Source organism: Carya illinoinensis, chromosome 1 (genome assembly GCF_018687715.1).
Source record: "Carya illinoinensis cultivar Pawnee chromosome 1, C.illinoinensisPawnee_v1, whole genome shotgun sequence".
NCBI lineage: Eukaryota > Viridiplantae > Streptophyta > Magnoliopsida > Fagales > Juglandaceae > Carya > Carya illinoinensis.
The window spans coordinates 31,670,086-31,687,564 of record NC_056752.1 but is presented as its reverse complement, the minus strand read 5'-3'; the positions used below and the strand labels follow the sequence as shown (position 1 = coordinate 31,687,564).

At 35.8% G+C, this 17,479-nt stretch overlaps 2 protein-coding genes across 2 annotated transcripts; one reads left to right on the top strand and one right to left on the bottom strand.

The window, feature by feature from the left end:
* Positions 1 to 11,199: 11,199 nt before the first annotated feature.
* Positions 11,200 to 12,120, top strand: LOC122284558. The gene has a single exon (XM_043095303.1). It carries the CDS (start codon positions 11,200 to 11,202, stop codon positions 12,118 to 12,120), a length of 921 nt encoding a protein of 306 aa, XP_042951237.1.
* A 2,488-nt stretch (positions 12,121 to 14,608) lies between these two features.
* On the bottom strand, positions 14,609 to 16,444 carry LOC122315211 (dCTP pyrophosphatase 1-like). Its single transcript, XM_043131014.1, has 2 exons — positions 16,210 to 16,444; positions 14,609 to 15,135 (listed from the first exon to the last, which is right to left on the bottom strand). Exons 1-2 carry the CDS (start codon positions 16,333 to 16,335, stop codon positions 14,794 to 14,796), a joined length of 468 nt encoding a protein of 155 aa, XP_042986948.1. The 5' UTR covers positions 16,336 to 16,444; the 3' UTR covers positions 14,609 to 14,793.
* Positions 16,445 to 17,479: the final 1,035 nt, after the last annotated feature.

Below are 17,479 nucleotides of genomic sequence, written 5' to 3'. Positions count from 1 at the left end.
TCTCTCGTTGGATGCTATTGCAACGGAATGCAATAAGCCTAAATATCTCAGCTTTAAGTTAATTTATTTTCAAGACGGTGTGTAGAGTACATTATCTATATCACTAAAATAATAATATTTGATTTATAAGATTCAAACTTTAAATTTTATCCTCCAAATCAAATTATGTCATGTAAGCACTTTATTATGTGTAGCAAAACTAAATATATATAATCGATGCCCGACTTGATTCAGCCTATAGATCATGTGTGGCTTTTAATATTGCTTGTACCTTCAATGCTTGATGTGTTAAAAGACAATGTCTTGGGCAAGTATCATTGCCCATTAAATTCAATATTGGTATCTTACTAATGATCAAAGTTTGCGTTTGTCGATTTTCTTGATATCTTTATTTTTAGAAGATTTTTCTTGCCATGCATAATCTTTCATGCTCAAACTGCACGCTATGACATGAGGACATGTTGACGAATGAGATATTAGTATCTTGTAATAAAGAGAAATACTTTAGTTACAAAAAGATATCACAAAAATAAATCCAAAAACTAACTGCACAACTTGACATGATACCATGCTTGACTTGGTATTTTAATCTTGTAAATACTATGCAGCCCCATTCAGAATTTTTTCCAGCTCGATCTTTTAAAATGCTTTGCTCCTATCAAAGATCATTTCAGTGCTGTCAAAAGCAATTTCTATGAAAAATATGTTCAAGCAGCTTATAATCAAGTAGATAATTTAGCTATGAATCCAGACATTTACTTTGTGAATATCAGTCGTTGTTGAAATTAAGATTTTGAATTTCAGGTGAAGAAATGGACAGAATGTATTTGTAATCAACCAATATAATTGTTAGGGACTAAATTGGGTCCAACCCTTTGAAAACCTATTGTTAATAATAAAGGAATAGATAAAGCCAAGAGATAAGACAAGGAAGAGGTAAGTCAGAAGAAGTTGACTCAACTCCTAAAAAGAAAAAGATTCAGACTCCGAAAAGGAAAATAGTTCATAAAGCAAGTTGAAGAAAATAGATCTCTACAAAAGGAGGAGATCTCTACAAATGAAGGACGGACGCCCTACAGGCTCGAGATGACTTCTCTATGCCTAGACTAAATCCCTCCATTGTATTGAACGATATGTAAGGCCACGAGAGATTGTAAAATCACAAATCATAGTGAATTTTGTCTCCAAACAACTCATAGATGTAGGCTTTTATACCGAACCATATAAGTCTCTGTATCTCTCTTTATTTATTTCTATTTGCTTATTTTCTATTTATTTCATGTACGAAAGTGAGAGCACCGTATCAAAGTTTGAATCATTATCATAGATTGGGGATAACTCTTTCCTTTTATTCCGGTCTATTATGCAAATTTAGGCATTAACAATAATTATCCTTTTTATTAAATATAAATTTCAATTTAAAAAAAAATACTCTCCATTTCGTTTATTTTTACCTTAATTCTTGGGCGTTTTACTCAACACCCTTAGAAAAACATGCTTTAGTTTTGGCCAAAAAATCCCATAAATACCCAAGAAACAGACATATATCATTGGGCTTTCTTTTCTTTTACGCAATTCCCTTATGTTTGGGGTTTGAATTGCAATAAAATGTGTCAAGAAGAGGAATTTGGAAAGGGAAATTGCTTATATGATTGAAGTGATTCTGGTTGGAAGCAGACCCCATGATGACGATGGTGATGATCTCTCTTTTCTTCCTTGCGTGCTACCTAATGTTGTGTGTGTTGTGTGGATCTGGGTTGAAGGAACAAAGTTTGGCAAGTAACGATTTTAACAGACATGTAATACGGTGCGTTTTGGATATGGTAAAACGGTGTGTAGCAAGGAATGGAAGTTAATGAAACGGTACACAATGGAAGGGAGTCTTGCCATGCGAGTTGTTTGGTTGCGTTTAATGAAACGATTCGTTGTATGGTGTTGCGTTGAATAAGCCATTACGGCATCATTTTCTGTCTTACGATTTAGGGAATTTTTTTACAAATGTTGTAGTATGTTAGTTAGTTTTATTATCTTCTTCGATAAATAGAGTTAGTCATGTATGCACAGGGATCATTGATCATTTAAGTTGGAAATTGATTTGTAAGGAGCTTGGAGATTGCTCGAAAATCTCTTCCAAAAAGTATAGAAGCTTGTGGTTCAACTCTGAATTCTTTCCTTCAGTGATTGAGTTTGCTCATAAATTTGAGTGACTATGTTCTAAACATTTGTTCTAGCATAGATCATGATCTTGTTTGTAACAGCAGTGGAGCATTAAGAAGGTACGTGACAATTGGTATCAGTAACAGGTGATCCTTACAATAGAGATTGTGATGGCATACGGCACTTAAAAGCCATCAAGATGCCTCTCAGAAACACCAAGAGATGGTACAAAAACAGCTTGAACATCATCAGCACACTATTACAGGAATAACAGAAAGGTTAGATCAAGTTTCTAATATGTTGAGATCTGTTGTTGAAATTGTGAATGCATTATCTTGAAATGATAGGGATGTGTCTAGAGAGAGAGATCAATTCCCTATGAATCATGAGGACAGAGGTGGTTTTCAAAAGAGTTTTAGGTTGGAATTTCCACATTTTAGTGGTACTGATCCTACAGGATGGATTTGTAAGTCTAATCAATACTTTATTTACTTTCAAATACCATTTCATCATAAATTAATGGTGGCAACGCACCATATGGATGGTGAGGCATTGGTTTGGTATCAAAATGCCTTGGATTCTGGCCAATTTAATTTGTGGGAGACCTTAATGGTGGCAATGCAAAGTCGATTTGGACCATCAGCATTTGATGATCCAATGGAAGCCTTGACAAGATTAAAACATACCAGTTCTATTGGGTTGTATACCACACAGTTGGAGGCACTGTCTTACAGGTTAAAAGGCTTGTCCGAAAGACATAAATCAAGTTGTTTTATCAGTAGTTTGAAGGATGACATAAGAATTCCTATGAAAATATTTAATCCTTTGAACTTAGGGGCTGCCTTTGGCTTAGCCAAGTTGCAAGAAGAGTATGTTTTATCTTCAAGGAAATCTTGGAGGTCCAATGGTCATTATGCTGATAAATAGCCAATTAGTCAAGTTAGACTTAAAGATTTCACTGATGAAGGCAACAAGAATTTTCCTCCCTTGAAAATGGTGAATTCTTCTCAGATTTATAAGAAGAAAATGAAGGGTTTATGTTTTCATTGTGAGGAGAATAGAACCTGAATCACATTTGTAAAAAAAACTAAAGTGTATTTCATTCAAGCTGATTCTGAGGAATTGGACAAATCTAATAGTGAAGATCCTCTCTGTACTAAGGATAGCCAACCTGGTCCTACAGATGTTGATACTTTGGAAGTGTCTATCAATGCCATTTATGGGTCTATCAGTGCAAATGCTATGAGATTGCATGGTTGTGTAGGCTCTTGTGTTGTTGAAATCCTAGTAAATTCTGGGAGCACACATAATTTTGTGGATCTTTTAGTGGTCCAAGATGCTAAATTGGTTGTTCACAAGGACTCTAGTTTGCAAGTTAAAGTGGCCAATAAGGAAAAGCTTCTGAGTCAAGCAGTGGGGTAGAGGTCTTTAAGATTCAAGGCTCAAGATTTTCTGTTCCCTTCCATGTTTTAGCCTTGGGAGGATGTGATGTAGTCCTCAGGGTTCAATGGTTAAGAACTTTGGGTTCTATTGCTTGGAACTTTGTATATATGTCTATGCAATTTGAGTGGGATGGCTAGATGGTGAGCTTGCAAGGCTTAACTTATGCCAATATACATATGATGTCTGGTGTTAAGGGCTTCAAGTCACAATTTGTGAATAAACAAGGCTGGTTTTTACAATTAAATTAATGCCTGTTGAGTAGCAACTTGTTGAAGTTTTAGTAGAAGGTCCAATGGCTGACTTACTTAAGGAATTTAGTGATGTATTTGCTGAACCTGTTGGGCTGCCTCCAAGAAGAGCTTTTGATCATCCAATTAATCTCAGGGAAGGGGTTTCTCCTATTTCAGTCAGGCCATACATGTACCCTCATTACCAGAAATATGAGATTGAGAAGATTATCCATGAATTGTTGCATTATGGTATAGTCAGACCTAGCCAGAGTCCATTCTCTTCACCTGTGTTGCTAGTTAAGAAAGCTGATGGCACTTGGCATATGTGCATAGATAATAGAGCCCTTAACCATGAAACCATAAAAGATAAATTTTCAATTCATGTTATAGATGAATTACTTGATGAATTGTTTGGGGCTAGAATTTTTTCAAAGCTGGATTTAAGAGCTGGTTATCACCAAATTTGTGTGAGGGATGAGGATATTCCAAATACAACTTTTAGAACTCATGAGGGCCATTATGAATTTCTAGTGATGCCATTTGGACTCACTAATGCCCCTACCACATTTCAAGGTTTAATGAACCACATTTTCAAGCCTTTTTTGAGAAGGTTTGTTTTGGTTCTTTTTTTATGATATCCTCATATACAGTAAAAATGTTGTTGGCCATTTGTTGCATGTAAAGACTGTTTTGAGTACATTGAAACAGCATACTCTTTATGACAAGATGTCGAAGTGCAAGTTTGGTGTGCCTGAGATTGAGTATTTGGGCCACATTATATCTGGAAAAGAAGTACAAACAGACCCAGCAAAGACTGCAGCTATGGTTGATTGGCTTGTTGCTAAAATCTTGAAGTCTTTGAGAGGTTTTTGGGGATTGACAGGCCACTACAGGAAGTTCATTCAAGGGTATGGTTCTATAACAGCTCCTTTAACAAACTTATTGAAGAAAAATTCTTTTTGTTGGAGTGATAAAGCTACTGTGACATTTGAATTATTAAAAAGTGATGTTAGCAATCCTCCTGTGTTGAGGTTGTTGGATTTCACTAACATTTTCACCATAGAGTGTGATACTTCTGGTGTGGGTCTTCGAGCAGTCTTGATACAAGAGTCTCAACCAACAACCTTTTATAGTAAAGCTTTGAAGGGAAAAGCTTTGCTATTATCAACTTATGAAAAAGAGCTATTGGCCTTGGTTTCTACTATTCAAAGATGGAGACCTTATCTGTTGGACCATCCTTTTAAAATCAAGACTGATCAACAAGTTTTAAATTTCTTGGTGGAACAGAAAATTGGTACTGAGACACAACACAAATGAGTGTCTAAGCTCATTGGTTATGATTTCACAATGGACTATAAAAATGGCAAAGAGAATCTGGTTGCTGATTCTCTTTCAAGGAAGGATGAGGAAGAACAAGCTCTAATTGCTATGATCTCTTTTCCCACTCCTTTGTGGATTGAAGAACTTAAGAATAGTCATTCCTTGTGCCAATATGTTGATTTGGTTCCTAAATTGCAACAAAGTCAGCAAGGTCCAAAATATTTTTCTACTCAACAAGGGTTGTTACTCAGAAAGGGCAGACTGGGGATAGTTCCTTCTTCATCTATTTTATCCAAGATATTGCAATATATCCATGACAATCCACAAGCTGGTCATGTGGGTTATCATAAGACACTTCAGAGGGCTCGAAGAGATTTTTGGTGGCTAGGTATGCGAAAAGATGTGAGGAAGTTGGTTAAGGAATGTGAAACTTGTCAAGTCAGTAAGAGTGAAAATGTGAAGTACCCTGGCCTCTTACAACCTTTACCAGTTCCTAACTCTCCTTTGCTGGATATATCCATGGATTTTATTGAAGGTTTACCCCTTTCTAATGGGTTTTCTATAGTGTTGTCTATGGTGGACAGATTGACTAAATTTGCTCATTTCTTTTTCCACTTTCACATCCCTACACAACTGTTAAGGTAACTCATGTTATTTTTAATGGGGTCTTCAAATTGTATGGGTTGCCTCGATCAATAGTTCCAGACAGAGATACAGTTTTCACTAGTTCTTTTTTAAAACAGTTGTTTCACTTGCAAGGTGTTTCCTTGGATTTTACTTCTTCATACCATCCTTAATCTGATGGACAGACAGAAGCATTAAATAAATGCTTGGAGGGATATTTAAGATGTTATTGCAACCAACAACCAAAGCAGTGGACTTCATGGTTGGCTATGGTTGAGTGGTGTTACAACACTACTCTACACTCTTCCATCAAAATAACTCCATTTGAGGCCCTTTATGGTTATGGTCTCCCTAAACTCCTTTCTTATGTGCTTAGCATTTTCTCAAATGATGCTCTTGATCTGATCAACAGTTAAAGACAAGGGATGAATTACTAAATTTGCTGAGTGGTAACATAGCACAAGCACAACATAGGATGAGATTTTTTGCTAATAAGGGCAGAACAGATAGATCTTTTCAGGTGGGTGACTGGGTCTTCTTAAGACTCCAGTCTTATAGGCAGAAGACAGTGGCTATGCACCATTACATGAAATTAGCTCCAAATTTTTATGGCCCATTTCTAGTTCTGCAGAAAGTGGGGTCAATGGCTTATAAACTTAATTTGCCATCATCTTCCAAGATCCATCCTGTCTTCCATGTGTCTTGCTTAAAGAAGAAGCTGGAGCAGCATATCATTCCTTTACCCACCTTACCTTCAACTGATTCTAATGGCTAATTATAACCTAAGCCATGAGAGATCCTTGACAGGAGGATGTAGAAGATGGGTAACCATGCTATGACTGAGGTATTAGTGAGCTGGGTGGGGGCTACTCCTGAAGATTCCTCTTGGGGATGTTTTGGAAATTGAGGTAGTTATATCCCCACTTGGTTGGGACTATCTTGTAGATGTGTAGATCTGGGTTGAAGACCTTGTGGGTGAGTCCTTTAAGAGGGGGAGAATGTTATGTGTGGATCTGGGTTTAAGGAACAAAGTTCAGCAGGTAACAGTTTTAACAGACATGTAATACGGTGCGTTTTGGATATGGTAAAACGGTGTGCAGCAGGGGATGGAAGTTACTGAAACGGTGCACAACGGAAGGGAGTCTTGTCGTGTGAGTTGTTTGGTTGCGTTTAATGAAACGATTCGTTTTGTGGTGTTGTGTTGAATAAGCCATTACAACATCATTTTCTGTCTTACGATTTAGAGAAGCTTTTACAAATGTTGTAGTCTGTTAGTTAGTTAGTTCTGTTATCTTCTTCTATAAATAGAGTTATTGATGTATGCAGAGGGATCATTGATCATTTTAGTTGGAAATTGATTTGTAAGGAGCTTGGATATTGCTCGAAAATCTCTTCCAAAAAGTGTAGAAGCTTGTGGTTCAACTCTAAGTTCTTTCCTACCGTGATTGAGTTTGTTCATAAATTTGAGTGATTGTGTTCTAAACATTTGTTCTAGCATAGATGAGGATCTTGTTTGTAACAGCAGTGGAGCATTAAGAAGGTACGTGATAATATGAGATGAGAATTTGGGGCTCATGTTCGAGATTGAACTTGAAAGGAGATGATAAATGGGGGTACTTAACATTTGGGGTTAGGGTGGGCTCGACGTTGAAGGGAAAGTGGTTATGGAAATCTTCTAGGCGGGATTCGGCTTTCAAGAATTTCTATCGTGAGCTCGTGTGAGTTTCACATTGAAGAATTTCGAGGATTTGTTTAAGAGTAATGTTATATACTGTCTTATAATAGGCAAATTATTCCCTTTAAAAAAAATGCTTGTATCTCGCCCTATATTGACCGACGAGGTTGACCGCTAGTCTTTTTTTTTTTTTAATTTAATAATTAATAAGTGTATTGATATATTTTTTAAAAAATATTTTACAATAATAAAAAAATGTGAATAAAAAAATAGTAAAAAGAAATGAAGAAATTTAGGCAAACGGTCACTTGCAACGATAAGATGCAAGCGGCACACTAGCCTAACCCTTAAAAAAAATGTGGACTTCATTATTTTAAAAAAATCCTTATTAATCTCATATTTATTAACATTTTTCAAAATGAGTTTTTAGAGTTTGCACACTATATAACTGCTAATATCATTTCACTTTTAAGGTATGCAAGTCTGCGTAATCATTAAAAAAAAAATGAAGTCTATCATTAAAAATATAAATTTTTCATGTAAGTTTCATATTTATTAACTTTTTTTTTAAAATAAGTGTGTAGGGATTACACATTCTAAAATTGTAAATATCATTTTTCTAATTAAAAGAATAAAGCTGAAGATCCTGCTTGGAGCTCCAACTCCCAGGTTTTTTTTTTCTTAGTGATTAAGAAAATGTTTTTTTAATATTATTGTGAATTTTTTATTTTTTTAAATATTTAAAACTATTAAAAATTATCTAAAAAATAATAATCTAACAGGAGCTCTCAACAGTGGCTCTAGAAGCACCCTAATTAGAATTCAAAATTGAGGTTATAAATTGAGGGGATAGACACAAAAAGTAAAAGACAAGAGAGCAATTTTTGTGTGAGGTGGCCAGGTGTTCACAAGACACCATGTAGGAGGGTGTGTTTGTATGTTAGTGAAAAGAAAAATTATATTTATAAGTCGGTGTGGATAATATGATTACTAAAGTTCTTAATGGCATAATTTGATTTTGAAGAAAAATTTTAAAATTTGAAGTTGACAAATTAAATCTTACCATTTAAACGATATGAAAAATGTGTCTTACACACTAGCTCGAAAATAGAATAACTCTAGTGAGAATATCCTTCAAGAGTTATATATCCTATTCTCAAACTGATATGTCGAACATATCATTCACATCACTTAAATGATAAGATTTGATTTGTAAGATTTGAGTTTTAAAATTTATCTTCCACGTACAATTATGTCATGTAAGTACTTTACTAACTATCCAAACCTATTTATAAATAGAATTTTTCTTATAAGATTTAAATTTAAAATTTCTTTTCCAAATTAAATTGTGTCATTTAAACACTTTATTATATGTGTTAGTCATACCAGCTTATAAGTAGAATTATTCATCCTTCAAAAAAAATATATATATATATTTATTAATGCTACATACAGTCGTGAAGTGTGTAAGTACCGTGCAGTCGCTTTAAAAAAGAGTTAGATCCATTATTAAAAAATTAATTTTCTTTTTATATGTGTCTTCTATTTATTCACTTTTTTTAAAATGATTGTACGGTACTTACACACTCAGTACTGCAAGTATCATTTCTCATTTTTTTACTTAAGGAAGTTGATAAGATACCACGTGGGCAAGGTGATGATGTATCAGTGAAAATGGTGTGCAAATAAAATTTTTCTTTTAATAATAGAATTATATGTAATTAGAAATAAAAGAAATTATATTTGCAAATTGGTAATATTGAATATATTATCTATATCAATATGATAGAATTTAATTATATAAAAATTTTAAAATTTTAAATATTACGAATCAAATTATATCTTATTAATTATATCAAATGTATACTTCTCCACATAACAATCAAAACAGAAATTAACAAGTTCTCTTCCACGCCAAGATGGATTTGGCAAATTTCTCACCCTTTCATTAAAGAGAAGTTATATATGGAAGTCTTATACCACATATAGGACTGTAAATAAATCAATCTGTTCGATAACATACTCAACACTCGCCTAGTTAAATTTGAATTGAACTTAACTCGTAAAGGGAAAAAAAAAAAAAAAAGACTCGACTATAAAAGCAAATAACTGCTCAATTAGCAAATGACACATACCTGACTAAACTCAACTCGACTCGACTAATGCTTGTTAAGACCTGCTCGTTTATGCTTGAGTCAACTCATTAGCTTGACTCGATTAAAATTCATTCATATATTAATAAATATATACATATACCTATGTATATATACATATATATATATATATATATATATGTACTAGCTAATAAGTTAAACATTGCACTTTTATTATTAAATATATAATATGTAACTTAATTGCTTATGCATATATATTGAATACGCTTCATAGTTATATTTTATTATTTATACAATAATTAGTCAATAAAATTTAATAATTTCATAAAGTAATATATGAGAACCACATATGAAATAGATATATGATATCATATTATATGTATGTAATAATAATTTATGTAGGCATATAACACATTATTATTATGGATAAATATTAACTAGCTACATATTATTTATTTATAAATTTTTAAAATCTTATAATTCAATAAATCAAGTTCTATTTATTAGTTGTACAAATTTCATATTAGATTTTTTATTTGTTAATTATTAAATCTTATTCAAAAAAATAAAAATAATAAATTAAAAAAATAAGAAACTCGAACAAAGGTTAAATTAAAATTTCAACCACAAGTTTTTTGAATTGAGCCAAACTCAACAAGCCAATAGCTGGCTTGGTTCGCTTACAATCCTTAAGCCCTAAGTGTTATATATTAATTAGTTAGATGAAAATTTATGATATAAAACTTCCCTATAACATTTTTCTTTATTAAAACGCAAAAACCAAGGAGCATTACTTTTTGGATGTAAGCAGGGCCGTTGAGGGTGTAACTAATAGGCCTTCGAAACACTAGTGGGCTCCATGTGCCAAGGCCCATGCATAATTGGCGTATGGGATGGCACACGTCATTATCCTTCGTGCTCTTACCAACGGGATTGGGGAGTAAATTAAGATATTAATTATCAATTTATTTTGATGCATGACTGCAGATATGTAAGGTGGCCTCGGTCCGAGTTGTCCCATTCACGATAATCTTCGTAGCTTCAGTAGCTTTAATGTTGCCCTCCTTGCAAAAAATGAGTGGAACATGCTACAAAAATCAACCTCTTTCCCGACCATAATTATGAAACAGAAGTATTTCCCACGATGCTCAATCCTAGATGCAAAGGTAGGTAGTCGACCATCACTAGCATGGAGGAGTTTGCATACTGGTATCAGGCTCCTAAAAGAAGGATTACAGTGGAGAATTAGAAACGGATCAAGGGTAAGAATCTGGGAAGATAAATGGCTGCCAAGACCTCATTACCTAGCTCCAACTAGCAGGTCCAATAACATAGAGGAGGCTACAATGGTGGCTGATTTAATAGACCCTACATAAGGAAATGAGACGAAAACAAGATCACCACCTTATTCACTTAACAAGAGGTGGAGGTAATCAAATCCATACCAATCAGTCTAGGGAGGAGAGAAGACAGACTGGTCTGGGGAAGCACCATCAATGGCATCTTCTCGGTGAAAAGTGCCTACCATATTCATAGATATATCCAATCCAACCATGAAAGTGGCCCCTCAACTACTAATACTCAAAAGGACCTGTGGAAAGGTGTGTGGAATTTGAAGACTCAGAATGGGGTCAGAATGTTCCTCTGGAGAGCCTGCAGTGAAGCCTTACCTACCTTCTTAAACCTCTCAAAGAGGAAAATCATGGAAGAAACCAGATGTCCAATCTGTGGACTAGAAGAAGAGACTTCAGGTCATGCCTTGTGGAACTGTGAAGCTACCCGTGATATTTGGAGCCAAGCCAGTAAATCAATTCAAAAGCTGTTTCTGGAAGGATCTCAATTCAAGGAAATCTGGATGCAAATGATTCAAAAACTCCCTCAGAAGTTGCTAGAAGAAGCAGGGTCGATAGTGAGACTGATATGGACAATGAGGAATGACTTTGTACATGGGAAGGACTTCAGGCACCCAAACTCTATTGTAAGGAAAGTCTATGATGATCTCAGGTGTTTAAAAGGAGCAGAACAAGCTGTCCAAGCTGCAAGGACTACAGAAAACTCGGGTATTAACCAGAAGTGGAAAGCACCCCCGGAAGGGATGTACAAGATGAATTGGGATGCTGCTCTCAACAAGTCCAGGGGCCTACTTGGAGTTGGAGGACTAATAAGGGACAGTAAGGGACAAGTTCTGGGATCTCTCAGAGCAAAAAGAAGCCTCATAGTATCCCCTTTTGTAGCAGAAGCGTATTCCATGATGATGGCAATCCTTTTCTGTAAAGATGTTGGCTTCCAGACCATCATATTTGAAGGGGACTCACTGCAGGTAGTAGAAAGGATGCATAAGTCAAAAGAAGATTGGAGTCATGGTAGTCTAATAATTGAAGACACAAAACGGATACTAGAAGACTTTGTTTCTTGGAAGTTTAGCCATACCAAGAGGGATTCTAACATGGCAGCACACGATTTAGCCAAGAATGCCCTCTTGAGTGATCAAGATCTCTATATGTTAGAGGAAATTCCTAGTTGTATTAAATATGTAGTTCAGCTAGAAGCTTTCTAACAAGTGTTTAATCAATCGAAGTTATCTTATTCTAAAAAAAAAAAAAAAAAAAAAAAAAAAAAAAAAAAAAAAAAAACAGGTATAAGCACATGTCTTTTGGAGGTTAGCACTCATGTCACCCTCGGTACTAGTGCATGCATTATATAACGACTGTACACCAAGACGACATATTTATTTGCATCCGGCTTTTATCCGTCCTTTGGACTTGGGAATGCCTTTTTGCTGGTTTGCATACTTGGAATAACTCGTCTGCAATAAGACATGGAAAATGCCCTAGTACTTATTATGGATACCTTTTACCTTTTTCTAATGTCTTATCATTTTGTACTTGCATTCATGAGTTTTTTTTTTATCTAAACCAAGCATTTCATTAACATAAAAGGGTCTAGATATATGCGGGGATTTCTTAACAAATATCTCATTATACCAATTGCAATGCAAAAAATGAAAAAATAAATTAGGTTTTGAAACTAAAAAATTGGTTTTTACCCATTTCCCGCAAAGGGGGCATTGTCTTAAATGACAACTTTTTACAATCTGTTGTACAAACTGTAGTCTCACAATTGGAGACAACAATTGGTGGCGATACATTGCAGTTTGTTAGCTTGAAATGTTTTAAGAAGAGACCGACAGCTTCATCCTCATCCTCAAAATCTTTATTAGAGAAATCGAAAACACAATGGGATAGACGGCATGGACTGGCCTAATCAGCCGATGCTAGATTTCTTCGCATGCAACTGTGATGGTGCATGGAGGCCATACTCTAATGGTACTAGAGTGGGATGGGTCAAATCGGATGATAAACCCACCAATACGATGCATGTAGCTATCGAAGGTGTTTCAACGAGGTGACACATGGTGGCTACACCATGCGTGAGACTCACGAGCCAAGATTTTCACGATGGTTTCACATTATACCATTAAGTCTGTGGCTAGAGAGTTGGGTGGTGAAGCGCATGTAAGCATTCAATTGTTAGAATGTGGTAGACCAACCCTAAACCGAACTGGGGAAAAGAAAAAACTAGAAAAATTAAGAGAAACCCTATAATCAAGGTGGTGCCGAAAATGGAATAGAGAGGGTAAGAGGAGCCAAGGCTCCACCCTCCTCTCTGGCAGAACAAGGAGACAGAGAGGATGAGGGACTTGTTATCCAAAAGTGGGTCGAATTGGACGGGTTTTGTAGAGAGAAGCAAGACTTTTCTCTCTCTAGAGAGAAGCAAAACTTTGTAGGCACTTACATCCATGAGTTGCTGGTAAGAATCACACGATGGTCTATATATGGTTCTATCACGCAGAAGCCGGCCAAGTTTGTTCTAGTAAAAGCTGCTTAGAACTTGGCCTTGTTGTGGCTTGCCAGAGCACCCACATCCTCATGCAAGACAAGTTACCTTAGAATACATGACATACAGCATGTTTGGAGTACTCATCAATATACTTGACATACAGTATGTTTGTAATTCTTTTGATCTAGAAATCAAATGGATTGGTGTAGGATAACTATCTAGAATTGCGAAAATTGGGATCCCTTGCAATCACTTGAAACCCAGAGAATTGTAGGAAATCTCAGTCCGAGACCTAACCATAATGTAATAATTAGCAATCATTACATGACTCGAGGAATCTTACGAAGTTTTTTTTTCTTTGACCAAAACTCTCGAGATCTTGATTTGGTGATCTAACTTTGAAACATGAGAGAAACATATCTGCAATCTGTCTATCATTAGACATCCATCTTTATTCCTTAACGTAACTACAATAATATTTTTTTTTTCTTTTTTATTGGGATATTTGTAAGGAATGAATTAGAGGCAGACCAAGCAATAATCTAACCTCGATCCTGTCAAGGACATAATAGTAGGAAGTCAATGTACCTGTTTGTTGAGAGGGCAGAGGCCAAAGTCATTCCAGCACATGAAACTGGTCATAGTTTCCAAAAGTTACATATATTTATGATTTAATTCGACATACAAGTCAATAGGCAAAAGATGACTTCGAGAAAAATATAAAATATGAAGAAGATGAGACGAGGAAGATGGGCGGGCATCCATCCCAACCCTCTCCCCTTAAAAGACAAAGGTGAGTACTCTCTAGACCAGGCACGAAAATGTTGTGTGATTAATAATTTAATACACAGCAAAAGAACCTTCTTTTGAACAAAAGGACTCATATCGTCGAGAAAAGGTCCAAAGGCAAACAATAAATTAGTCTATCAATTAAAAAACCATATAGAAACAAATATATAACACATCCCACTGAAATTGCCACTCGAGAAGGATATGCCTCAGCCATACAGCTGCAAGGCTCTGCAACCAGATTTCTGATCACAAGACACCATAGAACAGTGCAACAGCTATAGTAAGCACAGTGGCACGCCACCCCAGATTGTGCACATGCACGCAAAACCCACCCCTAGTTGAAAGCATAAGGAAATGTCAATTTCACCCCCCTCCCATTCCACACCAAATCGCCAAGAGGGAGAGAGAATGCATAAAGAAACATCTATTACACTAGTTTTTTTTTATTTTTTGGAACAAATCTATTACACTAGTTGAAAACCTACTAAAAGACATTATGGGATTGGTCTTTTGGGCATAAAATAACAAAAGAGAAGGCTTTAAGTACCTAAAAGGAGAGAGGATAAGTCAAGGGGACAAAAAAAAAATCACAGGAAGATCACACACCATCACTACAGCTTTTGCTGTCACTGTTGCTGATGGCCATAACGCCACCATTAGAATTACCATCGTTGTTGTCTGTCACGTTGATTTGCGCGGGCTTTTTGGAGGAGCCCTTGCAGAGCTTGACTGGGTATTTAATGGCATTGAGTTCCAGCTTACGAAGAGCAGCTTTACCAAGATCAACGCCACATATGTCAGAGAGCCTAACAAGGTAAAGCAGCACGTCCGAAAGCTCTTCACCCAGGTGTTCCTTCTCTTCGTCTTTCCAATCGGGCAGTCCTCTTGGAACCTCCCCCTTCCACTGGAATATCTCAGACAGCTCTCCCACTTCTCCCACCTGAAACCACCCCAGCACAGCTAGATACTCCAAAAATAGCAGGGAAAAAGCAAAAGGTTGACAATGAAACCTCCACTATTATGTCTTTCTACCTACGGCCAAGTCGGGTCTTTACATTGGACAACTAGTAAACAAATCCACATCCCACCGTATATATACCATTTTGAAAATCTTTTGATGGACTTCAATGCACTTTATAAAGCGATTCAAAATTAGGTGAGATAATCAAATCATGGAAGTCCCATGCAGTTGCTTTTCTTTTCTTTTCCTTTTTTTTTTTTTTTTTTGGGGGGGGGGGGGGGGGGGGGGGGAGATGGGGGTGGAAGTGGTCGGGTGATGTAGTTGATGTTATTCCATGATTTTTGTTGCCTTGCGACGGTTCTCAAGACGAGCTGGACTTGGATAATGATACCCTTCCAACTGGTTAACAACCGGTTTACAACTAAGGTAATATAATTTTATGTGAAATCCTCATAATCTCCAACGGTTCTATATGTCAAATCCTCATATGAGCATGTGATCAGAAAAATCGAACTCATAGTGGAATATAGGGAGACATTAGCTCGAGTGGGTCAGAGTTCTCTGCGCCAGTGTTTCCCTCTTGGAAGTTAACCTTAAAATATGGATCTGTCTTCTAAAAACTTGTACTGATATTGAAGTTCACCCAAAACCCTACGGGGTTATGGATTAGTGTCAAGGCATGAGAACAGTAGTTAAATGGTAGAAAGAAGGAGATGGATGATACTAGCTCAGTAGCTCTTGATCATCCATTGGTTTTCAGTTTACTTCTGATTTTTTTCCCTTCTGAGTGTCTTTTTATTTCTTCCCTCAGGCTTCTGAGCCGCTATAAAAAAAAAGTCTTGCCTTTTACTTTATATTTTCAAAATTCGTTTTTTCTCCATATCACTGATATCACAGGATGTTAGGTGTTGAATCCCCAAAATACAAAAATGCATGAAGGGTAGAAGACAAAAATGATCAATGATGATTAAGAAGTAAGTTGCTTAATGAATGTTGATCAGAATTCATTGTTTATTTGGAAGAGAACCCAAAAGAAAAACGAAGCATTTTTACCAGAGCCAGAAGGAGATTTCTAGGGCTATGAAATTGATCCCAGTCCCTTTCCTTTGCAAACTTCGCCATTCTGTTCCTCAACCCTTCGAGAGTAACACCTTCTGATCTCTCTGCAACACCTTTCATTGAATTCTCTGATCTTCTGCTTTGCTTCTCTTACTGACAAAATGCTCGCTGGATAATGTAAGTACTCACCAAATGATTTGCTTATCTTCTGTGTGCAAGAACCGAAGGATGTAAATAGTAAATACACAAGCGGGGACCCGGTCCATGCCTTTTTCCTAGAGAAAAAGATATCTTTAATTGTGAATTATGTAATCGTTTTAAAAAAATTAAATAAAATATAAGATTTATATAAAAATAATAAAAAATTTTATTTTTTTTAAATAATTACGTAGTATTTATATATTTTATAATTATATATAAAATTATTTTTCCTAAAACGCATAAGAAATAATTCTTCTCATTATTTACTATTCTTATAAGAAAGAAGAATAATTTTTCTTATCATTTACCATTCATCATCCACACTCCACTTTTTATGCAAAACATTTATATATTCTGTAAAAAAATATTTTTACATTTTATAAAAAGTCATAAGTGTAAGGTGTGTGATGTTAATAATGAATGATTTGTAACAAAACTAAAGAGGGAAAGCAAGTCTTCATCCACTGGGGCTTTTGTTTACTGGATGCTGCCCGTCCATTGGATTTGGTGACGCATGTCGGTGGCGGCCTTGCCATTTGGAGGAACCACCGGTACCTTTTTAGAAAGCCTAATATACCAATGTTACACAAGTAACGTTGTATTTCATATTTTTATCTTATTATCATTTTATTATATAAAATGTGATATATTTATTATTATTAAATGATAAAAAATTATCTAATAAAAGATAGACATGTGCATAAAATGCAGTGGGCCGATCCGTCCGTAAGAACCGTTTTGAGCCCACCCAACAAAAGTCGGGTTATTCGGATCCACGTCATTAACGGGTTGAACCAAATTAATATCGGTCAAAACCGATACCAATAGTGCGTTTTGAACCAAGCCAGACCTCTTCTTCCCTTTGTTTCACAAACCCTAGCCAGTGCACCACTCCATTGGGCATCGCAATTCGTCGTTGCCGTTATCTTCACCGTTCATCGTCGCCGTCATCTTCACCGTTCGTCGTCGCCATCCAAGCGAGTGAGTCCTTCTATTTAACATATTTCCCCCAAAACTGAAAACTGAAAATATGATTTTCTACTTGGTTTTGCTTCGTGTGATT